Source organism: Scomber scombrus, chromosome 10, assembly GCF_963691925.1.
Source record: "Scomber scombrus chromosome 10, fScoSco1.1, whole genome shotgun sequence".
Taxonomy (NCBI): Eukaryota; Metazoa; Chordata; class Actinopteri; order Scombriformes; family Scombridae; genus Scomber; species Scomber scombrus.
The window spans coordinates 22,452,530-22,479,377 of NC_084979.1; the positions used below are offsets into that span (position 1 = coordinate 22,452,530).

Here is a 26,848-nt window from a genome sequence, read left to right on the forward strand (position 1 = left end):
AAAACAATGCTACAATAGTATAATAACACAATAATAAAATAGTAATACGAATTGTGTTCTATTGTTAATAGTGTTGTTGTTATTTTATTAATAATACTATTTTTCAGTAATGGGAAAAGTATTCAGATCCTTTACTTCAGTAAAAATATCAATAGCCTACAGCGATGTAAAAACACTACATTGAAAGTAAAAGTCCTGAATGAAAAACCTACTTAAGTAATGTTTATAATAATAATAATAATAATAATAATGATAATGATAATAATACGAATAATAATACATTTTATTTGTAACACACTTTACATTTGAAGCAAATCTTAAAGTGCTACAATGTAAAAGCATCAATATAAAAAACAGATTTAAAACAAAAAACATAAAACATCTTAAAAATATGAGCATAAAAGCAGCAACCAGCAAGATTAATGAAAAGTCTAAAAAGAAATGTTTTAAGTCCTTTTTTTTTTTTAAACTCAGTAGTGTGTACTCAGTAAAATGTTCTTAAAATATTGCAGTAAAAGCAGTGGTTTGGTCTTCCTGACGGATATATATAAACCACTACTTTTACTACAATACTTAAATTACATTTATGTACTTTTAATTAATTATTATTAATTAATTTTTCATGCAGGACATTTACTTGTAATGGAGTATTTGTACAGTTCTGTACTGGTATTCTAACTTAAGTAAAGGATCTGAATACTTTTTCCACCACCGATTATTATCAATAATAGCTGTCAAATAACTGTAATGGAGCAAAAAGTGGAATATGAAATGTAGTGGAGTAGAAGTAACAAGTAGTATAAAATGGACAAACTCAAATGAAGTAATTGACAGCTCCTCAGATGTACTTAAATGGGCTACTTGAGTTCAATTTAGTAATTTCCACCACTAAACAGTAATAAAACAAAGTGGTTCATTTGGTATTTACTGATGTGAGTTTACAGCTAATCAACATAGTCAACTATAATGATATATTATCTTTTGTTTGCCCCAAAAACTTTTTCTTTATATTGTTCAGGTTAGATTATTGGTAAAGCAAATTTAAACAATCCAGTGGTAATCCCACCCATGCATCCGCATTCAGCTGCAGAATAAAATCTACGCTTTTATCTTAAAGTTCCTCAGAGTAAAACAGGAAACTAGTTTAACATATTTCAGAAACCTTCTCATAAACGACAGTGAGGAAATCAGGCCTGAAGAGGAAGTCTTCATTCTCGGTGGAGCTGCCTGCAGGATTCTGGGTCCTAGCGCCGACATCTGCTGTACCAAAGAAATCATACTCAAGTAGGAACACAGTACTTTAAGTAAGATTACCTCTATTAAATACAACAAAGTTTATTTAAAAACATGAAAAGGCCAGTGTTATATCCTGTAAAGTTTCTTTGAGTATGCAATCAAGTGATGCACTGTAATCTTGAAACTTATTTTTCTAATTTTAAGAGAATTGAAACCCTGCTGACAGGGCCACAACACCATAACACTGATGTAATTGTCTTTGTAAGTCTAAAAATAAAATTAGTGATTTCAGGATGTCCTCAAATATGTACACAATACATCTGCTTACTAAAATCAATCTTAGTACATACACTCACCATTAAATTGTGGAAAATTAAAGTGTCGCTAATGTTTTGTCCATTCCGTTAAGATATGAGTGGCGCATAATATTGAGAACACTTTCCAATATAATGCACTCCAGTACACCATCACCAACCACTACAACCTCAGTAGCAAAGTATAATTATCACCTTTCTGACAATATTAACAAAAACTAATACAAACATTGTCAAAGTAGAATTTAAAGCAGAGCTGTTGTATTATATTCCACAGATGTTCCTAATAAAGTGGTTAGTGTCAGGGTAAAAGCCCAACTTGCTCCTACAATTCCCCAAAATCATGTCTTATATCCAAAAAAATGTTTAATTCCCAATAATATTTAAGGGATTGAAACCCACCATCCCCAACCCTGTACTTCTGGAAGAAAGACACACTTATATAAATTAATCAGATGTAAAGAGAAAAAAAAAACTCACTAAAAATGATTCTTAAACAGTTTATTAGAAAGATGTAGACAATAAAAAAAGAATTTCCACTGTAATTCAACATTACTGGTCTCCCCTTACATTTTATTGACAGTGCAAATATAATTTGGTCATTACATGTCGCCATATCTTTCCGACACTCCCTCGCCAACGAGGGAGGATCTACTCTAGATGAACAAATGGAAAGAACCAGGAGGATAGCAACGAACCACATGATGTTGAGGCCCAACCGAGCTTCAGGCCTCTTTATGAAATGCAAAGCATGTTGTCTTGCATTTGCAGTCTAACGCGAGTGTGCATGTTAGGCAGGTATGGAGAGAGGAACTGTTAAGATACCGAACGTGTGGAATTCATTCAAATTACCAGAGTAGATGGTCAGTGGGAAGATGCAAATATTTCTGCAATGATTTCAGAATACTCCAATTTCACGAACATTAAACGATAAGTAAAGGGAAACATGTAAGCTGGAAGGTTAAGCTACAGAAACAAGGACTGGTTTTCCTGGATATCTAATTCACGGCACATGGAAGGCTTTAGAGGAACCCAATCAGTAAATTCATCTAATTGTCAGATGTACACAGCTAGTGTTGTCTTAAAAATCATGAGAAACTACACTGGTCGACTAACTTAAAACCACAACATTGGGAACGGGCGGGCCTCTTTTTTTAAATTTTTTTTTTTTAACCACAATTTATTTGAAAACAAGTTGTAAATCTCTTAACACGTATTGCTCAGTTGAGGACAACTATACAGCTTTTCCAACAAGTAATGTGTGCTTAGTTGTAATATTTAACAGTAAAACGATACCCAAAAAGGTGCAGTACAGCAAATGGAAGTGGAGATAGCTGCTCTGTACAATACCATGCATATCAACCTTCAGTGGACTGATCGGTCAAGAGTTTGGAGCTGAGGCTATGGATTTAAATATGGCTACTGACTCATATGTACAGTTGTTTGTCACTGCCTTCGATTTCAAGATATACATTTGTTTTGATTCTTCTTGCCCTCTGTTCTTCCATTTCATTCCAGAGTCTTACAGTCCTTCTACTCCAAATCTGGCATTTCTGAAAGTGAAGTCAAACAGGAAAAACACATTAAAACCTTGCATCAATACAAACATCACATTTAAAAAGGTGTAGTCATCATATACAGTTGTAATTGCAGTTGTTGTAAAGGCTCATTAATACTTACTCTCATCGTCACTATCTGCAGACTCATCCTAAAAAAATCAAAAGGGTAAAAGATTAGGGAAATGTTAGTAAGCCTGAACCCCATATCAGTTTTCAGTACTGCATACAAGCCAATAAATGCTTAGAAAGCAAACAAAAGGGGGAAAAAAGCTTACGTCATCTGCACCGTCTAGATCAGGTAGGTCATCCTCACCTCCCATGTTGTTCATCATCTGTAATATTACACCAAAAGTGTCATTTACTTTCCTTAAATGCTTCATAAACCCAGGCATTCGAAATGGGACAAAGGTGGAAAAACCTTTGCATCTGTATCAGTTTCAGCTTAGTTCATACCTTACATCAATAATGTGATTTCTCCTGATGAAAGGAATGACAGGGCATTCTGCCGCATTTTTTCACTTAATAAGATTAGACAGTAGGCATGCATCATTCTCTTTGTGTCTCCTAGTACCAATTAGAATATCTATACTTGGGGTGTTGGTCGACAACAAGTACCGCTCTGATATCAGTGCTCTGTTTTTCTTTTGTGGAGAGAACACAGGAAATTAAAGTAAAGAAAGAGAGGAGGGAATGACAAGCAAAAAAGGTTCCAGGCCAAGTGTGAAACAGGGAGCTCCTTTTTTCCTTTTTTAACCTGAAAACTCTACCTCACTAGAATATAAATTAGGACTTTTTTATGCCAAGTGTGCAATATTCTGTTGAAAACATGCATAAACATCAACTTGAGACTCTGTATGGCCCTTTCATGTGACTGAAATAAATAATGTTTTAACAGAACAGCTGCATTGGGACATCTCTAGGAGGACAAAAGTATGCGAATTTTACCATCTCATTTTTTAAACAGTTATATTCCTTTATCCACATTTTTTATCTTACATTCTGGGCGTGGTGCAAATGCCATGGTTGAGTTTTTTGGATGTTTGTTATATTTAATGATGGTATAAAAGCTGATGCAATCATTTGGGAAAAAGCTCCTCATGATTCCAAACATTTACCTCTTTAAAGTAAAGACAAATTTGAACTCGTACAAGTCAGTGAGCAGCACTTACATCTGAGAATTGATCGAAGTTGCCCATTTCCTCATCTGAGTCATCCTCCCAGTCTTTCCAGTTGTTGAAGTCCACACTGAGCCAACTCAGCTGTGGAGAGAGAGAGAGAGAAATAGGGAGGGACACACACACATTTGTGTCATTTTAGTTCCAGTTGAATGTACTGCATTAACAGTTAACATTTCAAGCCAATTTAATGACACACTGTCCTTCAAGACAAGAAGAACAGTTTGCTTGTGTGTAAATTACCTTAGCCTTCTCTTTTGTTAGCCTCGGCCACGCCTTCCCTGGCTGCGCTTTTCGTAGATAGCACAACACTGAGCGATCTGTGCGTTTATGTTTGGATTCCTGTGTTTACGAGAAAACATAAATGTGTTGTTAATTTCAGGATACATTTCGTGTGATCTATGAAACTATACAAAGCAATGATCATACTTACATTTTCATCAATGGCTTCAAAAAGGTCTATTTCATTCTCATGTTTGACATTGTCAGTTCCACCAAGACAACTGCAGAGGAAAAAAAAACAGAAATTACACTTCAAATTCTTAGAAAACATGAAGACAAATGCAGGCTACAAAACGTTCAAAAAATGTTGTGCTGAACTTTCACCATGAGACTTTTTTTGGGTCCTAAACTGTTGTTGTTATGATGCGAAGTGTTTGTGAGTGTGTACACAACTTATCCCAGATGTGGTGCACTGATTACAAGATTATTCCACTTGTAAAAAAAACACACAGCTGGTGCGAATAATCGTGATAATTAAAGAAATATATTTAATCTGAATGTAAAAATAAACAGGATTATTTGTGGTTTGTGTTGTGATGAAATTGACATTCAACTATTTTTGATCACAATATCGCATACAACTGCACACTTGTTATCTTGTTTCAGCATTTGCTGCATGTCTTTGAAGCATCCTATGTCCTATGCTGCCTGTTAAGACATAATAATTAATGGTTATGTGCTGTGCTATTTTATTTTGGGATGTATGTGTCTGCTGTTTCCCTCCCTCCCGCCTCCTGTTCCCCATTGTACTTTCATTGGATGTTGCTCTTCTACCATCTTAGATTGGTCCAAGGTGCTACGATTTCAAGCACTTCTTGTTTTTTGGCTACAATAAATTCAAAAGTGCTTGAAAATTGTATTAGTGTCAGAGACTACTCAAGACACAATGAGGACATGTCTCAGAGAAGCTTGAACTAGAGGGCCTATTGTGACAGGCAGGAGGGCAAAAAGTCTCACATTTGAGACATTTGTTGGAGGAAAGTCTTGTAGTCTGCATTAAACTTCAGTCACCAAAAAGAGACCCAACAACAATGCATTTAACACAAGATTGATAGTAAAATACAGCTTGATAGTTTTGTTTTAATAGCCAGCATGAGACAAACGTACCTGAAACCGAATTTTATTTTATCAAAGTTGATTTTAACATCTTTGCTGTCCGCCACACAGAACTCTATAAAAACAGAGTCCCTCCTGTCGTACCACTTGGCAGTTGCTGGATGCCTGTGAAGAAACAGAAGACGTCAAAACATCAAAAGCTTCATAATACTTACTCTAAACGGCACGTAAAAAGAGAGCAACCCTTAATGCTTTTAAAGTGTGAGTCACGAGACCCATTTAGAGCGCAGATCTTGGTGCTTTTAGCCGGAGCTCTACACAATGTCAGGATCTGATGCAGAAATAAGGAGCACTTTAGAAAATGCCTATCTAATGTTTTTGTAGAAGTACATAGTACAGATCATTAAAGCCACAATTTTCATAAAAAATACATGATACCACCAGTACAGGTAACAGGTGGGCAAAAAAAAGCCTGTGTATCAGGTTGCCACACAGCATCCAGTTACACAGTGTGCTCCTGTATCAAGACGCCTAGAAGGTAAAACATCTGTGACAAGTCAAATTTCAGTATTTTTTGCATGGTTTCACCTCAGGTTTCCTAGAAATTATGAATATTATTGTACTGCTTTTAACCTGGCGATGCCAAAGTTATAATCATGTTTTTTTTAAGTCTTTGGGTGTGACTAATATACCAAAGTCAGCATAAAATAAGTAGTGATGCATAATTAACTTAGAAATACCGACTAATAGAGTTAATACAAGATATGAGGAATAATTTATGCTCTTTTCCCCCAAGATTGGTAACCTTAAAAGATAGGTTTTTGTGGGTTTTTTAAAACATCAATCAAAGAGGTTTTCCTCACTGATCATTACTCCTGTTCATACTGGCTACTAAAAGATCCCCTGCGAATGCATTTTCAAGTCAGTTATGAGGACCACTGTATTCACACAGTCATTTTGTGCAAAAAAAAAAGCATTTAAAAGATTAGCAGTCTATAATAGTCAATCAAGTGGACGAATAGTTACAAAAAGAGTGACATTGGCACAAAAGACTAATTGTATAAGATATTTAGACTAATATGGACGGCTGTAGCTTCATATTAGCTTCTGATAAACTTTCAAATGGATTTTTGCATAGAAGGAAGACATGTGGCCCCCATCATTTACATTGTAAGTGCATTATAAACGGATCTTATCATAACTAGTGTGAACAGGAGGAATGGTTATAGCAATCAAAATCTATTTCAACGTTGTTTTAGACAGACATGAAACACTGTGAACCTTTCCTTTAAACCTTATTAAATAATATGTGATTGGTCTTTTATCAATACAAACGTATCGTCATCTACATCAATGAGAAATACTTTCCTATCCAGTACAGATACATGGTCAGTGGTTACCACTCATCAATAACTACGGTTTCGTTTTCGATTTATATTAATTTTATGCAGCAGTTGTAGCCATCATTTCCCGACTATCTTTACATTATTAGCGCATTTCTCGTCCACGCATTGAAGTGATGGCCCCTCTTTTAGCTTTTCAAATCCTCTTAGAAATGATCGTGGACCAGCCAAAGCAGTGGATGGACATTACGTTAGCTTTCAATACAAAACGCTGTTGCTCCCTCCCTTCACGACTACACCACAAATCCTCCACCGATTAAAGAGATTTGCTGTTATCACTGCAGCTCCCACATTTTCTGTATAAAGCTGAAGTCACGGTTGCTGGCACAGACCTGATGCTAACCTAATGATAGCATTGTAGGGAGCATTTCTATGAGCCTCTGCTAACCGTGCTAGTTTAAGCCATGCGGTGCACCTGACACATGAAATCACGTAAAGTAAAAGTAGCTAATGCGGCGAAACCTGTTCTGCTAAAATAACTCTGATGGTGCCTTGGGCTTTTTTTAATTTATTTTTTAAATACACAGTATGGATAATTACAGCTAAGGTTGTGAGCGAGTCACCGTTAGCTCACAGTTAAGTGAGGTAAGGCCAACCTCCCGCCTTGGCCAAAGCATGTTGTCTGACGGCTACCCGTTAGTTAAGCTAGCTACTCAGCTCGTACTATCGCTTTTTTCCCTCCGTTTTTCCCCACTTCCCACAACTTACATGTCGGCGTGAAAGTGAGCTTCTTTTTCACAGATAAAACAGCCTGGTGAAAAGAATAGAAATGCCTGTAAAAAAAGAAGGAAACGCTGCCCACACACAAGCAATGCAAAAACGCCTCTAGCCTGTGGACTGTACGCCGGATCTTCTTACGTACGCGAGGACGAGGATGGCAGTTCTGACGCAGTTAGAGCGTAAGAGACGTTTCTAGAGCTTTCAGTCACAGCTGTGGGAGGCAGTGACTGCTATCAGGTCTGGGAAGGTTACTTTGGAAATGTAATAGATTACTAGTTACCCTATTTAAAATGAAATAAGTATTGTAACTGGTTAAATTACTCAATCAAAGTAATTTAACTTATTGCATTTTATTACTTTTTTTTTTTTCTTCTAACAAATGTGTACCCATCAAAATCTAAGTTCAGGGGTTTTTCATGGATACTGACATGATTTATTAAGGGAGATAATTTCTTATAAAGCAAGATTTATCACTCATTTGAAATGTATTCATTAGTTCATGTAGATTTTGCAATATAAAATAAAGATATTCTGTTAAAAAAAAGTCTGGCATGGGTTTAATTGGTACTTTGTCACCATTTAAGCCCTGTCATGATTTATTCACAAAATATAAAAAAAAGTATTATTTTCAAAGGATCAAAAACTGCAATATATGTATTCAGTAACATGTTAAATATTTAAAAAATGAGGGAAAAACCCTCCTGAGCAAAATCTGAAAGGTCTGACTTCAGATGTAACCCCCTTTGTAATCATCAACATTTTCATAATTCACTGTAATTCCCCCCCCCCCAGTCTCTAATAACCATATCCATAAGTGAGCAGTTTATAGATGAATCTGTGGGGATTCAAAGAAAATGCACATAACTGTATCTGCACATTATTTAGCATAAAAATGTATTTTATAGCACTGTAAAGGATAGGTTCACAATTGTTCAACTATGTCTTAAAACAACATTCAGGTGCCCAAATGAACACTGAAATTGTTTTTTCTTGCCACAACCACTCCTGCTGTTCATACTGATCATCGGAAGATCCTTTCATAATTCATTTATAATGTAAGTGACACACAGTCCTCCCTCTGTGCAAAAAAAATATTTAAAGGTTTATCTGAATCTGATATGAGACTTTGGATTTCCAAATGAGTCAAATCAAATAGATATCTTTTTTCAACGTAACAGTCTATTTAATGCCAAGGTCCCTTTTTTTGTTACTGTTCTTCCACTGCAGCTCAACAGGGAAACGCTATCCAAGGAAACACACCCACAAGAGGGAATTAGACTACAGCTAAAAAGACTGTAAATGTAGCAGATATCCACTTAATATGACTAAGTCAGACTGCTTAAGCCCTATCTAAGCTTCAGATAAATGTTTAAATGCATTTTTACACATTATGAGTTTGGCTCCCAGCACTTAAATAGAAAGCACATTTAAATGCTAATCCTTTAAGAGCCATGTAGGTATGTAGGCCTACAGGAGTTTTCAAGTTTGATTAAACTAAAACAGTAAGAATGAGTGAGAAAAACATCTTTCTCTTTCAGTTTTCATATGGACACCCGACTTGAAAAATTGTGAACATATATATTAAAATATTGCAACCTTTACCAAGGGTGTTACAGACAAGCAGGAAAACATGTTTTACATCATTACACAAAAGAATACAGACAAAAAAGGAAGACAGTAATCCAGATGCATATTTAAGGCTGTATTCCTATTTGTTGAAAGTTGAATCTACTTTCTAATGTTGTCTCTTGGGTAGCAGTAATTGTGAGGGGGAAACACAACACAAATAAATGCAGTTTTCAATGCTAAAGTGCACATTTTAGTCATCTAATTTGATTGACTAGTTTGAGTACAGAAAGTTACATAAATGACATGGGCACCTCAAATCCTCCCTCCCTCTTTTTATCTTTGGTGATTGTGTGCCCTTCAAATGATTAAATTGTGTCTGCTTTTCTTTTAATACTTACATACATGCTGTTTCCAGTAGTGGGGCAGTGGTCAGCACTGTCACCTCTCAGCAAAAAAGTTGCGTGTCTACTGACTGACTGCCCTTCTGTGTGGAGTTTGCATGTTCTGCCTCTTCTATCACATGCATTTATCCTAATATACATTTAAGGAAATACAGGTAAATCATTTATGTAGACATAGAACAGGAATTTATAGCTAGACACAGTAGATAAAGTAAAAATCATCTGACTACTTGCAGAAAGTGGACAATCCGTCAAATAACCTTTTTCTTTATGCACAATTATAACTATGTCACCAGAATACTTTTTTTTTTTTTTTTTTTAAATGCATCCCCCATATTTCTTTGTTCCAGTAATTTTCCCCATAAATTGTACCTGTTGAATTGTGTTTTTCCAGCTCATTAAGTATGTTAGTGTGGTGTGTTTTCCAGCTCTTTCCTCTTGTGGTTTGCCTCAGTGCTGATTCTCAGGATTCTCAATACATAATTTTTATATCTTCATCTTCACAGGGGATTTTTACTGTAGAATATTCTTAGCTTTTAAATACAATGATTTTTTAAAGCATGAACTGCAACACTTACAACAACAAAAAAAATGTTTATTGTTTGCCCTAATTTCACCACATTTCCTCCAGCACTGGGAGTTTACATTTGGAAACAACCCCTGACGTTAAGAAACACCTTGTATTTAATTTAAATGCAAATTCCCGCTGAAAGAAATCATTTATTTTTAGTTCAGTTTTTTTACCGATCTGTTTCCATTCTTCATTACATTCATTACTTTTGCTTCAATTTTTTAATTTTTGAACTGTACCAATTTTTATTTCATGCCTACCCAGCCGGATTTTATACACATTCCCAACTGCTTTTATCTTTTTCACTGTCATTTTTCATGTCTTTTGTCCAGATTTATGTTCATTATGCCCTCCCTTCTCAGTCTCTTAACTGTGGGCCTTCACATTTTTATGGTCCATATTACTCTTTATAATATAATGTGCGCTTCATGTTTCACGTATTTAAAAACAGGTTCGAACATACAATTATTTACCTTAGTCTACTTAATAAAAATTAAGTTGTTCTGTGCCAACATGGTCCAGCTGTAGCCTGTAAATCCCTAAGATGAATCAAAGCTTACTCACCTTTATCATCTCAAAAGAAGGCACGTTATTTATTTAATAAAGTCACCAAACTCCATATACCGGTGGTTAAAGGAATCATGAAGATACACGCCTGTCTGTCCTGACCAGACATATGCAACAACGCTGTGTATAAGATCAATTACATGTGCTGCTGTAGGATGAGTGTGCAGATGCAATGAAGTGTCTTTAAATGTGAACACAAAGTTATATGTAAAATGATTATTCTGAATTTCTGGAAAGAGCTTTGTCAAATCTGAGGAAATAATTGAAGTGACCTCTAGCAGGTCTCTCGGCCTGGGCTTTGTGAATGTACATTTTTTTTAACAGAAAGCCTTTCCACCAGCAAGTTTGAAAGACAAGCGCATTTATCAAAAAGGGAGGGTCTAATGGAAAGTTCCTCTCAAGTTGCATTATGGGAAGTGTAGTATCCAGCTTTTTTGGCATTCCAACTCATATTAGGGATGAAATGTTAGGATATCTTAGCTTCTGCTGTAAAATTGTGAAATTTGTTTCAAAGAGAGAATTATAGAGAATTTTAATCCAACAATGAAGCTTTGGAGTACTGCACCCAATTGTTATAAAGGCTATCCACACTCAGCACTTATTTCTCCCGGTGAGGAAATTAAGCCTTTTTGCACTGGAATTTATTGAGTCATGACAAAATGGAGACAGGCAGGCAGCCATCTTCACACAGGATCAACTCTTTAACAAGCTGTAAGCTGTTTACTTCAAATTCATATATTTTGATTGCTACAATGCAGTGGGGTCATTGGTGACCACCATCACCTCAAATCAAAAAGGTCAGACTCATAACTCAAGTTTGGTCTCAATACTACCAATATACTTCTGTCAATACTTGAGGAGACTGTTATATACAGGTGTCTGTCACCCTGTGACCCTAAATAGGATTATGTGGGCCAATAATTATGATCAGAGGAATTAATATTACAAATAAACCCCTTACAACCAAATCACAATGAAAAAAACCTCCATATGTCCCAATAAAATACAAACAACAACATTTTATTTCATCAAGCCACAACTTTATTTCCATCCTGGGTATAAATTGTATAAACGAGCATTAAATCAGCAACCTCATCGACTCCTCGTTGCCAAGGTCTGCTTACATCGTCAACTCCTGCAAAGGGAACCAAAAAAACCATTTGTTAGCTTTTGTCTCAAGATATTTTTTTTAACCACAAGTTTAAGAGTTTCTCTCTTCTCAGGACAGAAATGTTGGCTTCAGTATACTCAGAAGAACGAAAGTCACTGTTTCAATCATCACTGAAGAGTTTTCAATACACATTAATTCACAGATTTGATCAAACCATTTAAAATGGCCGACTGAATAAAGACTCCAAACCATTTTACTACCACTGGAAAAGTTGATTTTATATCTCACCATAATAGCATTGACAATGTCGTTGTTGTTGTTTTTCAGGGCGCGTACAGCCTTCGCCCGCGACACGTTGGCTTGTGACATGACGAGTTCAATGTCCTTAACCTCAACTCCGGTCTCATCAACCTATAAAAATAGGAGGAGGAATTTGTTAGATATCATATTTTTTTTTAAAAGTACATATTCGTTTTAGCCCCTTTTCAACCTGAATGAAAAAAATCTTACCTCTTCTTCTTCGCTCTCCTCCTGTACTGTTGGCGTCTGTGTGTTTTCCTGGATGTTTGATACAGCTTCTCCCTGTACCTTGAATTTTTCTGCAGCTGCCAGCTGGGCTTGCTGGGAAAGATCTTCGATCTAGGGTGCACAGAGAGTATATAAAAATCAATACATCATTTGGCAATAACATTTAGCTCAAGACATGTACCATTTTGACCATCAATAAAAAAAACGTACAATGATCTGAATCTCTCAATGAGTCTGTTCTGCTGTCTTATAAACAGCTCAGACAAGACAATAGGAACCAGTATGGTCCTTTAAAGGCTCAGAAGCCTACTGTCATTACTGTGTCCTTACCTTAGCTTCACCGAAGACGATGTATGTGTCTGATGCGGGGCTCTTGTAGACGTCTGGTTTGGTAATGACGAACAAGATGTTCTTTGACTTACGAATGGTGACTCTGGTGACCCCTGTTACCTGCCTGAGACCAAGCTTTGACATAGCCTGTAAAAAAATACAAGTCATATTTTATTAATGTGGCTAAGTTTAATAAGAAAAATGGCAGAAAAGCACAATTCACTTTTTTTTTCTCATTACCTTTCGTGCCTTCTTTTCACTGCGGCTCTGTTTGGCTTTGCTGACAGGCTCCTCGTCTATTTCAGCAGCTGCTGCAAGCTACAGGACAGAAAATATTCATCCAAATTGAATGTCAATAAGCACATGTAAATTAAGTTTGAATATGAACTTCTTTTGACGGTTTCTCTTCTCAGGACAGAAAGGGTGGCTTCAGGAGGCTCAGAAGAACGAAAGTCACTGTGTAAATCATCACTGAAGAGTCGAAAGACCAAAAAACATCTGCTCAAAATGTTTGACACTAGCAGATGATGTAATGATCTTTTCCGTGTTTAAAGTCCGTACCAGTAAATACAATATTCTACATAAGTCTGAACTCTCACCTGAGCTTGCTGTGTCTGTGTCTGGGCAGAGTCCTGTTCCTCCAGATCAGGGACTGAGTCGTCACTGTCGGACTCAGTGCCAGATCCTACAAAAAAAAGCACCAACAGAAACCAAAATCAGTCACCTCAACCTGTTTATATACACATGTTCTCAAGCTGGAACAAAATATGCATTAATCCTGGGGAAATCAAAACAGGTTGGTCAATAACAGTTAAAAATGCAGTACACATTTGTCATTACCGAACATGAACTACACCCACCCCAACAACATAGACTGCAATAATAATGAACCTGAAGCTGCCGAGTCACTTTGATTACAACATTTTGAACCTCAAATCCAAATGACTGTGTAGTCCAAGTATTGAACACTTGACACCCTCCTATCCAATACAACATTAACCAGACTGACACTACACATCTTCACTAATGAAATGAATAAAAACAAAAAAACCTATTAGACATATATTTGCATAACTGTTTCCAATAACAGTTGCATCCATTCCAGCGACTATCTGTTAGTAAGCAGTTAAAACTATAAATCAAAGCTAGAGCATACTTACTTACACGATTTTTGCTTTTTAAAGAGAATGGCATATCTAAGCATGAGCATCACCGAAAACGCAGCGAGAGTGGGGAAAAAACAGCACACAGGAGGAAAAAGAAGAAAATACCCTTGTCGTTCTTGATCACAGGCTCCACCTTCGCTGGGGTTTTAGCGGGAGTGGGGGCAGGTTTGGGTGATGAGATAGGTTCAGAATGAGTTACCTCAACCTCAGGTTTATCAGCAGCAGGTTTTGCAACTGCCTCAGCAAATGTGAGTTTACGGGGAGCTGGGTCAGCCACGGCAGGCTCAACAGGGGCAGGTTTGGCCTCAGCAACTGGTTTAGGGGCCTCAACAGGAGCAGGTTTGGCTGCTGCAGCTGGTTTAGGAGCCTCAACAGGAGCAGGTTTGGCCGCTGCAGCTGGTTTAGGAGCCTCAACAGGTGCAGGTTTAGCCTCTGCAGCTGGTTTAGGAGCCTCAACAGGAGCAGGTTTGGCCTCAACAACTGGTTTAGGGGCCTCAACAGGAGCAGGTTTGGCCTCAACAACTGGTTTAGGGGCCTCAACAGGAGCAGGTTTGGCCTCAACAGGAGCTGGTTTGGCCTCAGCAACTGGTTTAGGGGCCTCAACAGGTGCAGGTTTGGCCTCAGCAACTGGTTTAGGGGCCTCAACAGGTGCAGGTTTGGCCTCTGCAGCTGGTTTAGGAGCCTCAACAACTGGTTTAGGAGCCTCAACCGGAGCAGGTTTGGCCACAACTGGTTTAGGAGCCTCAACAACTGGTTTAGAAGCCTCAACAACTGGTTTAGGAGCCTCAACAACTGGTTTAGGAGCCTCAACCGGAGCAGGTTTGGCCTCAACTGGTTTAGGGGCCTCAACAGGTGCAGGTTTGGCCTCAGCAACTGGTTTAGGGGCCTCAACAGGTGCAGGTTTGGCCTCAGCAACTGGTTTAGGGGCCTCAACAGGTGCAGGTTTGGCCTCAGCAACTGGTTTAGGGGCCTCAACAGGTGCAGGTTTTGCCTCAGCAACTGGTTTAGGGGCCTCAACAGTTGCAGGTTTGGCCTCAGCAACTGGCTTAGCAACGTCAACAGGTGCAGGTTTCGGGACCTTAACGGGTGCAGGATTGGCCTCAGCAACTGGTTTAGGGGCTTCAACGGGTTTAACAACCTCAACAGCTTCAGGTTTGGGTGCTACCTCTCCAACCTCTACAGGGGGTACAAACACTGGCATTTTAACAGGCTTCTCAGGTGGGATAAGAGGAGGGAGTTCCTCATCAGCTGCTGCAGCAACAGGAGCAGCTTTTGATTTAGGTGACTTAACTTCAGCTGATTTGGGAGGGCTAGAAGCAATAGTATCTAAAAATGAAACTGGGGCAGCTACAGCAGGCTTTGAGGTTACTTTAAAAGCAGCTGGGGCTGGTGATTTTTTTGGCTCGACTGAGGCGGTTGTAGCTTCAACTACTGTTTTCATGGGGACCGCCTCTACTGTTTTTTCACTTGCTCCTGTGACCTGGCTGTCCACAGGGGCAGGAACAGGCGCAAATGCCTCTCCTTTCTTAGCCTTTCCTTGTTTGCCTGCCTTGACAACTTTTGGGGCGGAGCGGTTACCCTGACTAGCAGGTGAGGAAGCAAGGGGAGATTGCACGGGTGACCGAGGGGTTGAGGAAGGAGTAGACTTTGGTGAGGTGGGAGAAGAGGAAGAGGCAGACATTGATGAGCGTTTTCTTCTGCCAGGCACAGCCTTTGGGGCACTTTTGGCATCTTTGCCTTTGGGCTTAGCAGAGCCAGTAGCTGCCTGAGCTGGGGCAGGAGGTGTAGCTGAATAGAAAAAGATTCTTTAAACATTTTTGAAGGGAAAGTGGAAGTCTTGCTCATGCGGGTTAAAGGATCAAACCAAGACGCAATCATCTTTCTTAGGGTTAGGAAAAAGGACACACCTGCCGAACTTTAGTTTGATGCAAATTGCCACTCAAAATGCACGGGACATACTACCAACTTCCACACGGAAAACTGCATTCTACATTTAGTCAGGATGCAAGAAAGACCAAAACAAAATGCGTATTTACAATGTCCAAGACCACATCTCAATGAAATATGGCACAGCACCGGGCTTTGCAACGCATCAATGCACCTACTGAACCTCAACTGGTGCCTCAGTAGAGCTGACCAACGCCTGGCCAAACAGATCAAGTTTTATGTGCAGTGAAATGTAGGGGTGGTATACTGAATAATGCATCTTAAATATGTCAAATATATATTATAATGATTAATTATAATACCCCCCCCCTCCCCAGACAGAAAACAAACAGATAGCAGAATGGCTAAAGCAATTTCATCATTTTGCAAAATGACTGACTATCAACACTGTATGGAAAACATCTTTGTTCAAGTTAACGTAATCACTAAGGTGCTTTCCAAACATTGAGACAAAAAGTTATGGTAAGAGAGAGCCTGCCTTTCACAAAAGATAAACCAACCTGACAGGTGGCGGGTGGAAAGAGTTGGATCTTCACATTTTGAAGTCCCCTTTGACTGAATGGCCTTGGAGAGAAGTATAACAGGTTCCTTCTCGTCTAGGTTTTCATTTTGAGTAGAAATATCGACGTTCACGTCACCAGACGATACTTCAGGAGCTGCGTCCAGGCAGAGATCCTTCTGGCATTCTTCTGCTGACTTTGGTGCTTCACTCGTCTTCACATCTTCAGTTTTCACACTGATGTCTTCAGAGGCAGATGGTTTTGGCTCATCAGGAATATTTTCTGCCACTGCTGCCGGCTCTTCTCCAGAGGCCTCTACTTCAGCAGATATCTGCGTAACCTTTATGCAGGCAGACTCTTCAGCAGCAACAGCTGACTCTTCCTTTTTCGGATCCTCTTCAGGGGGAGCTACTTCTGCTGCCGGCTCTTCTCCAGAGGCCTCTACTTCAGAAGATATCTGCGTAACCTTTATGCAGGCAGACTCTTCAGCAGCAACAGCTGACTCTTCCTTTTTCAGAACTTCTTCAGGGGGAGCTACTTCTTCCTGAATGTGCGGCTCTGAAGAAGACATGGGAGCCTCAGCAGAAGGCACAGACTCTTCGGGAACTGGCAAATCAGCTGAAGCCTCTGCTGGGTCAGCAGTCGCCCCTTGCAGTGAAACAGGTGTTGCCTCCGACACAATCTCTTCCGTTTTCTCAGGCGCGTCTTGAGTTGCAGGTACACCGTTTGGTTGATCAGCAGAAGCCTGAATGCTAACTTCTTCAGGGGAGCCTATCACTTCAGCAAGAGTAGAAGTTTCTGGAGGATTCTCCAATGGGATTTCCTTGTGTACTGAAGGAACAGCCATCTCAGGAGGAGCAGGAGAACTCAATACTCCTGCAGCTAATGAAGGAAGAGTAACAGGGGGAAGGGCCATCACAGTAGTTAGGGAGCAATATTACAAGCTCAACCCGATACAACTGGTGAAAAAGGATTGTGCTCCACACGTGAATAGAAACGATGAGTTTGTGGAAAAAGTTCAGTGATGTGGAACTGGCTCTTGATTTGCCAGCGTAAGGGTGTGGTGCGTGTTGGGTGCACTCCAAAAGAAAAAAAAAGTGCCCAATGTCCCAAACTCCATGCAGTGTCCAAACGAGAGAGATAAGCACCGGAAGACTGCTTAACATCCAAAATATCCCATACATGACAAAAAGTTATAAATCTATTAACAGTCCCAAAGTAACCTTTTTTAATATAACAAACTGGACTGCAACAAACTGTTGGTTGAGCCATCATAAACTTAAAATTCAGGTGTCAAATTGGACTATGAGAATTCACAGTTAAAACTGAAGGCTTTTTCAATTTTTTAAAAGGAAATTGAAAAAGGGTAGCTTATGGAGCTTTTTATCCTTAATCCTTACCTTTTTTAAAGATTACTCACTCAAAACTCCCTTTGTGAGTTGAATGAGTAAGTTCAAAGTTATTGGTTATTCATTGCTTCCTTTGAAAAGTCTCCTCTGTGCTGCACACACACAAATGTTGGGAAATTGTTTCAAAACAAGCTCGCAGTAGTTTAATGTCAGCGAGTCATGGTCCATGTGCAGCGCATGTCTCTGAACCCTCTGTATTTTTACATTTGGTTGTAGAGGGATAGCTCCAACTGACTGATAGCTGCAATGAGTCAGTTTGTGTTCAATGCCACACCCACCATGCATCTCCACCCACAGACGGACCATTTCTAGTGGGAAACACTGGTGTAACTGGTAAAGACAATTACACCCAAGAGTTAGTACTTATGTACACTCAATGTGTTTGAATTCTGAACACATTTTTACAACCAAGAATAATGACTCTCAAAATAAAGACATAATAAAAAGGTTTTACAGGTGGAGGTTAATATAAAAATGTAACGCAAAAGATCTGTGCCATTGCTAACAATGTTACCACTACAACTACACAAAGTGGGTTTACAAGGCATTTGTTGTGCACGGGGAAACCACACTCACCACCATGCATTGTGTGCTAAATCCAGTTATAAGTGCAAGTCACCACACACCATTGTGAGTTTGTGTAAATAAAAATAAAAAAAAAATAAAAAAGAGGGGCCCTGGATTACTCTTTTCAAGTAAAGCTATATCCCTCCCCCACTGCAGATCCCTCAGTGAGAAAACAACTGTCACAATTGTCCAAACACCTGGTTGCTGAGGGTCAAAATATCCGTCACCTGTTACATCAACTCAGTGTCCAGCCAGCTGAGTCAACTCCCCCCGAACTTAAATAATCATCTTACACTGATCCTTTACTCCACAGATAGCTATTTGTTAAACAATACACACTTTTTTTTTTTTAGTTCCAGGACCCCATTAGTACGGTCAGTCTCTAATATCAGTCAATATGCAGCTTCACATGCGAGTCAAGTTAAATATACGAACCAGTCTCCACTTGAGGCTGCTGCATCTCCTGCTCAGTAACTGGGACCGTTTCTGTGGCTTCGCCAGGCATGGTTGCTGGTGAGAAAAATGAAATGAATTACAGTTCAATTTATTACTTTGTTACCACATTAAATGCAATTTAATATATTATTCACTGTCATGCCAGTTAATAATGAGGGAAAAATTGCAGGAACAATTAAGACCTACAACCATTCATTAAGTACATTTATTGACATTTGTATCAAGTTCTTGCCAGCACTTAACAGCCACTGTATATAACAACAACTCCTAGTAATATAATCTATAAACTAACATGATTAGTTCAAGTTTTAATTAATGATGTTTCCTGCAAGTCTGGTGCACACTAAAACAGATTTAACATTGCCTGCAGCCCGCAAACAAACTTATTTTAACTCATGTCGCTCTCTACCTCAGGAAAAAAAATAAAAATTCAAGACCTTAAGATGGGATATTTAAGACCTGTTGAGACACATTTCTTGAACTGACCTAACAACCCTTTAACAGCATCAGAAAACACAAACTACTTAAAAAAAGTTAAGTCTTGGGCTCCAATCCTGTATTCTCTCCTACTTTGGTAATGTAAGGCATCTTCAAATCCTGCCTGTTGTACATATTATCCTATAAAACAACTTTTTTTCAATAGCATTCAGTATTATAGGTGTTAAAGCCAATGTATCGAGTTAGAAGAACAGCTATGAGAGTATTAAGCTAATGTCGTTGAGTAATATCAGCAGTGCAAATGTAAAAATACACAATTAAAAACACAGAAGTCCTACTTTGAACATACATAGGGCAGTGGTTCACATGCTTTTTCATTTCACTGACCCTTAAACTGACACAAGAGTGTGGACCCCCTATTTTTATAAGACTATCCCAGGATCCCACATCTTTTTGAGATTTCTTGACAAAGTGTATGAAACCCATGCCCAAAACAGTCACATATTCTGTCAATGTGCTACTGATGGATGAAATCGTGAAAATACATGTTTCCCCTTTTCACTGAGGAGCCCCCCCAAGACTCCTTTAAAAAACCTGTTAAAGAGCCCTCATATTTCAATGCTGTTAAGACTTTTTTTTTTTTAAAGGCCTGTAGATACAAACTTGTGTGTAGTAAAGCAACACTATGGTAGTATTTTAGGTTATCTTCTATGGCTCAATAACACAGAGTTAGTAGTTTCTGACACACACTCGCAGTTGTCAGTAGAGGAGCAGGTTAGAGAGCCCACGCTTTAGCCTCTGAGCTCCAGTCTGTGTCACCGAGCTGATGTTCAGATCTGTCAGCTCCAGCACGGAGAGAAGCTACCGATAAATAACCAAAACCTAACATCACTTTCCCCACAATTTGAATTATTCAAAGCGACCGGCCGGTTGTCACACAGCTCCACTGCGGCCCTGACTGCTGCTGAGAAACTGGTAGTCATGATGTTCGCCCATTTTGAACCGGTAATCGGTGGTACAACGGCACTAATATCACCGCACGAAGGAGAGAAACGGGAAAAATAACAGCACCGACGTGATGACCGCACTTTAATTAAACGTTTAACCCCGGTGATACGGACGGTATTAAGTGAAAAATGGCTGGATGATGTTGGATTTTCAGCGGAGACACTCACCGACTTGGGACGTTATATCCAAGATGGCTGTGAGAGAGAACTTCTGACCGGAGGCTCTCGGTAATATCCGGTTAGAGCCGAAGATTCTTCTTCCGGGTTACTTAAAGGGCTAGTGACACATTTTTATGTAATCCGTTGCAGTTACTGAGAAAAAATGTGTAATTTGATTAAAATTACTTATGAACATGTTGATGGTTACAAAGGGGGTTCTATCTGAAGCCAGACCTTTAAGATGTTGCTCAGGAGGATGTTTTTTCCCTCATTTTTAAAATATTTAACATGTTACTGAATAGATGTATTACTGTTTTAAATTCTTTGAAAACAATATATTTTTTATATTTTGTAAATAAATCATGACGTGGGCTTAAATGGTGCCACAGTACAAACTAAGCCCATGCCAGACTTTTGACTTTTTTCATAAAATATCTTTATTTATTTTCCAAAATCTACATGAACTACCAAATGCATTTTCAAATGAGAGGTCTTGCTTTATAAGAAATTATCTCCCTTATACATCATGTCATGGAAAGCACCTGGAATTTTGTTGGGCTTAATGGGTACACTTACCCTAAAAGCTGAAAACATTCAAAACAATTAGAAAAGTATCTACATCTCCAAAGTAACCTTCCCAACCCTGAAAACATAAAAGATATTTCACAAAACACAACATTTGAGGGGAACACTATCGCATTTCAAAATTGTTGTTGTGTTTTGCACCTCAGTGCCCTTGCACTTTTACATTTGATTATACTAGCCTCACAATGACAACGCTAAAATGCAGATATTATCACATTCACCATATTAAAGTGTATCAGCCAACATTTGCTGTTAAAATACACCACTACAAGTAGAAGTCCTAGATTCAACATCGTAAGGAGTACACATACTGTCAGCAAAATGCACTTTGGTAGTTAAAGCTCTTACATGAATAAATGACTTCTGTAAGTGTTAATTCCTTATAGAATATTTTATTGGAATATCTTTACTTGCATTCATGTGGAAATAGCGTTTTAATGTAATTATTTAAGGTGGAGCTAATTTAAGCTACTCACTATAGTGTTGGGTTGTGTAATCTATTCATGTTTTATGATTTAATTTTTTTATATGTCAAAATGAATCTGCAAACTACAGCTATCAAATTAATATAATAGGGTAAAAGTGCAATATTTCCATCTTAAACCTAGTAGAGTATTAGAATAAGGTATCATAAAACTAACATTGGTGGAATGTAATAATTACATTTACCTAGGTATTTTAATATAAATTTGAGGTTCTTATGTATTTCAGACAAATATTGTACTTTTTACTCTATTACATTTATTTAAAAGCTAAAGTTACTGGTTAGTTTTCACTAAGATTCAAGATTTTACAAACAAAATATAAAATGAGCTTATAAAACATGACACATATTTAATAGTCTGCATAAGACAAATAGTTTAGATTTGCTCCACTTCAGCTAACTACAACAGTAAAATGCTACTTAAAAATATAAAAATATAACAATTAATATATCTCTGACATTTATAATGCAGGACTTATATTAATATTGCAGTATTGCTACATTTGCTTAAGGAACTAAGTATCCAGTATTCAAGTACTTCTATCGAAATTGTATTTAAGTGTAGTACTGGAATAAATGTTCTCAGTCACAGTCCACCACTGACAGAAATCAATACAGAATGATTCAATAAAAGAAATGCCCTTTACATTTACAGAGATAATATTAATCTGCAAATGTAGGAAATTAAAAAAAGAAAACAACCTCTGGTAAAACAAAACACCCTTATTAAACCTTCATAAATATCAGAGTTGAATACCAAATTTATTTTCACAACTGACTGTACAATAGCAACAGGTAGACAAACCATACAAAATTGGCATTATACAACAAAATTCTGCAGTAAGAAAGAGAGGATTATAATAAAAAAGATTTAGATGAAATGATTGTTCATCAGAAATAAATGGCAACATTTCATCCCACCACAATACAAAGCCCCAAAAAACAGGACAGTTTGCATCATCAGCCAGAAACCGCTGCTTCCTCCGAATATCACCGATCACTGATCCAGCTCAGAATTCCTTCTGAAGATCTAAAAAAAAAAAGAGAGAAAAAACAACAACGTTGACTACATAAAATAATAAAAATGCTTTCTCTGCTTCACCAAATAAAACTACAACCTACCACTCTTTTTGAGAAGTTCTCCTTTCCACGAACGAGCCATCCCATCCAGAAACTGGTCCAAGTGTTTCACATACTTTGCCAGACTGGTTCTTTTATAATCTGTGAAGAAATGCAATCAATAAGCTGAAAGAATCATAGATGAGGCCTCATTAATCTGTTCAGATCATACTTCATGTTTAAACCTATTTTAATAGTTAAAATAGGAGAGTAAACAAGGTTCAGCAGGTCATTGTTTGAACACGTTTGCCTCATTTTGAGTCTGGAAATACTTGCTTGATTACTTTGTGTGAGTCTACTCATGACTTTCAGAAAAAGAAAAAAACAAATCTTGTGTGTTTTTTGTGTATTTTCAGGCACCTCTGATCTTCCGTCTCTCTGCTGCATCCTTCTCGTTTTCCTTGTCCTGGCTCTCCTCCATTTTCTCTTCTTCTTCGCCTGTCCTGGGCCGATCCAACTCAGCGCAGATCAGACTAGAAAAAAGTTACAAGATCAGCTCTGACGATTATCAAACTCTACACACAGCAGACAATGAGACATTTAATTATCACTTACCTGATTGTGGGCACAGCAAAAGGATCAAACGTATCGAGTTCTTTGAGATCCATGGGAACGGAAATGCGTCCTGGTCAGAGTTAAAAGAGATAAACCTCAGTGACACTCAACCATTTTGTCAGTGGTATATTTTACATGCTGCCTTGATTAAAATCTCATTTCATCTGTGCTCACCTGTTTTGGGATGCACACTGAAGGGGCTCTTCAGCAAGTGGTTCACCCCTTTACTGACATTCACATCAAGCCGTGGGTAACAATACTGCAGCATGATTTCTTTCTCAAAGTGTTGGCCCTTCTTGGCAGTAGCCTGGAGGAAGAAAGATTATATTAATGTGTCTATATTTACAATAAGCCTTCTTCATATGTGTATAAAATGTGTTAAATAACTAATTATGTAATTAAGGCACAAATACCGACCTGTTTCCTGCTGGCTTGTTTTTTGACCAGTTCCCAACGATTGCCAGGTTTCTTCTCACTTTGAAAGTCCTGCTGCAATTCTTTTTTAACATGTAGGAGCGGAGTTAAGTGTAAAAATACACAAAGATTTCTGCATGGTCTTGCAATCTTTTTAAAACAACAGAAAAATCGATTGTATGCTTATATCTTAATCACATCTAAGTGATCCGGACATACAGATGTAGCACACTGTAGCGCACTGTGAAAAGGATATCTTCCGGCGTAAGGGCCAGCACTTTGTCTATAGATTCCTTGCGGCCCAGTATGTCCTGATCCTGTATTGCGTACTGGTCAAAGTAATGCTCCACCACAGCCAAAGACTCCCTGTTGAGATTACAGGTACAGCTGAAGCCACAGAACCAAACAAAGGCAACAACATTGATAACAGTCTGTACAGTCAGAGACGCACTTCAAAACAACACATGGATACCTGATTAAAGGATGAATTGGATCTGTCAGCACTACTTTCTTCACAGTCTCATCACCGCCCTGTAAAAACAACAGTGATCAGTACGTCACATCTCAAAACTGAACTCTGGCTTTCTACACACATTTCTACTAGTCATTGACTAATTGAAAAAGAACCCAAATTGAGTTCAAATTTTTAGTTATATCCAGTTGGTAACTGAGGTGATACTATGGTAAAAATGAATGAATCTTAATAAATTAACCTCTTTAATATTACCACACTAAACACTGTGGTCATACCCATTAATGCCTGTTAAATAAAGTTAATTAAAGAAGGAATTTAACTGCTGTAAATAGGATGATTTCTTTTGCAGCTGGGTGAAAACAGATATTTTAATAGAGGGAATATTGACATACAGGTACTTCCCACATTAGAACAATAGGAATAAACATAGAAATCGGTGAAGTCACCCTATATTAAAGATACATTTTGGCAGCAACTGCAGTCAACTAAAGGGATAAAGGACCTTGGGTGCAGTACACATCTATCATTTTGTCATCCAGTTCCTCACAGCTTTGAAAAATCAAAGTGTGTTATCTAAAATATTATTACCTTCACCAGGCTGAGGTACTCTGCCACTGCGGAGCGTGCTGCCACAGAGAGCTTCCTGGCAGCTTCATCACACACCCAGCAATGCACTCCTCTTCTGCCAGAATAAACCCAAAGCAGGTGCTGGAAGCCAAAGTCGTCTGGAATATCACAGAAGTGTTTGTCGCTGATTATGTCTCCTTGCAAAGTCATATTTTCTTCAATAACATTTAATAGAAATTCAAGAGAACATGAGTATAGAGTAGGGCAGCTTATTTTCAGTATTGACTAATCTGTCAATCTTTTTCTAGATTAATCTTTGTCTTGATCAACAGTCCAAACCCTAAAAATAGAGATTCAGAGATTAAAGAAAGCCGGAAATACTCAAATTTAAGAAGCTGGAACATGATAGTTTTGACATTTTTTCTTTAAAAAAAACTTAAAAAACAAAGGATGAGTTATCAAAAAGAGCTGATGATTCATTTTCTGTCAATCATTGCAGCTGTAGTAGATGATAGCCAACAAAAAACAAACAAAGTAAAATAGAAAACAATGCAAAACAAACCTCGTAGAGCTCTATCCAGGATACGTATAGCAATGGTCATCAAGGGCCAGCACTTGGAGCAAATGTCTGCAGCACTAAAATTAAAAACTTTGTGTTATCTAAAAGATGTAACTGTCAGGATGTGAGACGTTGAATTAAGTGGTTGTTTACAGTCTTTCCAAACATTGGTCAACAAAATGCACCACATATTTACCTACAACAGCTTCTGACATCATCATAATCAGTCATATCGATATCAAACACCAGCTCCTTCTCGAGGGCCTGGAAGGTTCCTGACTTCACAGTGTTGTGCTGATTGGGCTGTGGGTGACAAACACAAGAAAATCTCTTCATATAAATGTCTGCTCTGACACTGAGACCTGTGAAAGTGTGGTAGGAGCATGCAGTCATACCTTGTGACTGTACACTGCTCCAATGTCAATCTTGTATGGGTTCATCTTCTGCATCTCCTTCTCCATCTCGTTCTGTGTGGTGAAAGACTGGTAGCGGACGTAGATGTCATCTTTGAGTGTGAAGGAGAACTCTCGATTCATGAAGTAGTTCTTGTGCACTGAATGTTGTAGAGGAAAAAAATACATATTAGTGTTGTTGAATAGTGGAGCCCATATTTAACAGAAGAGATTAACATGGTGTCAACAGGGGAGCAGGTCAACCACAGTTTACACTAATCAAGCATTTGAGTACAACGTGTCACCTTTACCAGCCATTTAGCTTGTTTACATTAGCTGTTGCTTGCTTTCCTGCACTGTCTAATCGGGTTTACTCACCTCCTCCATAGTTTAGCCAGCGAAAATACTGGGAGAAAGGAAACAACCGTCGGTAGTAAAGCGGTAATAAATCTGGCAGACTAGCCGGGTCATAATCTGACGCTAATGATGATGGCATTATGTGTCTATAGAAACAGCTCCGGTACCGGTGTTAGAGTGTGTTTAATTGTCACAAAGACACCAGCTCGGAGTGTTGTTTTACACCGAAGACAGCGCGGGAAAAGCTTGAGGACAGAAGAGAGCCAATGAGAAGAGGTTCAGACAATTGCGTCACCGGAATTAGGAAACGTGCTCGTTAGCAACCAGTTACCAACGGGTATTTTTGCTCAGTAAAACTATGTTTAATATTATAATCACAAGTGAAGTTAGGTTAAATAATTTTGTTTGCTTGTGGCTCTCTATTCTGATTTCCTCACACTTTTGGTTTAGACTCAACTTTGTAACATTTGTCCTACAACGAAAGAGAAGGCGGCAGTGCTGTTAGTCTTTAGGAAGAGAGCATCATGGGAAGTGTAGTCATTTTGCGAAAATGCCAGTTACACACATGAGACATTATGAAGCCATGCCCAAGAAATATGGCAAGAGATAATATTTCTCAAAATGTATGGTTTCATTTACGAACAATTCTAGCATATTATCCATAAAAAACAAGAGATATTTGACATGTTACACCTAATGTAAACCTCTGAATATGAAAACAAACATATTGAAACGTGAAATAAACGTTCAAGTAAAATACAAATAACTTAAATATAGTGATAAAGGAATGAAGATAATATAAAAGATAACAGTACATAAAAGACAGATTAGGTGTAGTTTTGATAATATAACAATGTTTTAAATTATAAA

General features: G+C 38.1%; 4 protein-coding genes and 2 non-coding genes across 6 annotated transcripts; all 6 read right to left on the reverse strand.

Moving 5' to 3' along the window:
* Positions 1 to 2,036: 2,036 nt before the first annotated feature.
* On the reverse strand, positions 2,037 to 7,875 carry ptges3b (prostaglandin E synthase 3b (cytosolic)). Its single transcript, XM_062427633.1, has 8 exons — positions 7,734 to 7,875; positions 5,674 to 5,787; positions 4,718 to 4,787; positions 4,528 to 4,626; positions 4,279 to 4,368; positions 3,385 to 3,441; positions 3,231 to 3,258; positions 2,037 to 3,103 (listed from the first exon to the last, which is right to left on the reverse strand). Coding segments are annotated over exons 1-8 (480 nt in total). The 5' UTR covers positions 7,736 to 7,875; the 3' UTR covers positions 2,037 to 3,083.
* A 3,996-nt stretch (positions 7,876 to 11,871) lies between these two features.
* On the reverse strand, positions 11,872 to 20,534 carry LOC133987386 (nascent polypeptide-associated complex subunit alpha). Its single transcript, XM_062426732.1, has 8 exons — positions 20,481 to 20,534; positions 18,847 to 18,921; positions 13,422 to 13,507; positions 13,063 to 13,140; positions 12,823 to 12,969; positions 12,475 to 12,603; positions 12,253 to 12,375; positions 11,872 to 11,988 (listed from the first exon to the last, which is right to left on the reverse strand). Exons 2-8 carry the CDS (start codon positions 18,914 to 18,916, stop codon positions 11,974 to 11,976), a joined length of 648 nt encoding a protein of 215 aa, XP_062282716.1. The 5' UTR covers positions 18,917 to 18,921; positions 20,481 to 20,534; the 3' UTR covers positions 11,872 to 11,973.
* LOC133989405 (small nucleolar RNA SNORD59) lies at positions 12,068 to 12,141 on the reverse strand. Its single transcript, XR_009926544.1, has one exon. It is a non-coding gene; the product is annotated as a small nucleolar RNA SNORD59 (small nucleolar RNA).
* Positions 13,227 to 13,300, reverse strand: LOC133989407 (small nucleolar RNA SNORD59). Its single transcript, XR_009926545.1, has one exon. It is a non-coding gene; the product is annotated as a small nucleolar RNA SNORD59 (small nucleolar RNA).
* On the reverse strand, positions 13,514 to 17,268 carry LOC133987385 (skin secretory protein xP2-like). The gene is made up of 2 exons (XM_062426731.1): positions 16,902 to 17,268; positions 13,514 to 16,775 (listed from the first exon to the last, which is right to left on the reverse strand). The coding sequence occupies exon 2, from the start codon at positions 15,667 to 15,669 to the stop codon at positions 14,032 to 14,034; it is 1,638 nt and encodes a 545-aa protein (XP_062282715.1). The 5' UTR covers positions 15,670 to 16,775; positions 16,902 to 17,268; the 3' UTR covers positions 13,514 to 14,031.
* Positions 20,535 to 22,334: 1,800 nt separating the features above from the next.
* prim1 (DNA primase subunit 1) lies at positions 22,335 to 26,117 on the reverse strand. Its single transcript, XM_062427610.1, has 13 exons — positions 26,000 to 26,117; positions 25,625 to 25,782; positions 25,426 to 25,532; positions 25,233 to 25,306; positions 24,692 to 24,828; positions 24,101 to 24,159; positions 23,885 to 23,994; positions 23,632 to 23,723; positions 23,389 to 23,521; positions 23,215 to 23,284; positions 23,020 to 23,132; positions 22,663 to 22,761; positions 22,335 to 22,570 (listed from the first exon to the last, which is right to left on the reverse strand). The coding sequence occupies exons 1-13, from the start codon at positions 26,115 to 26,117 to the stop codon at positions 22,551 to 22,553; spliced, it is 1,290 nt and encodes a 429-aa protein (XP_062283594.1). The 3' UTR covers positions 22,335 to 22,550.
* Between the last annotated feature and the right edge of the window lie 731 nt (positions 26,118 to 26,848).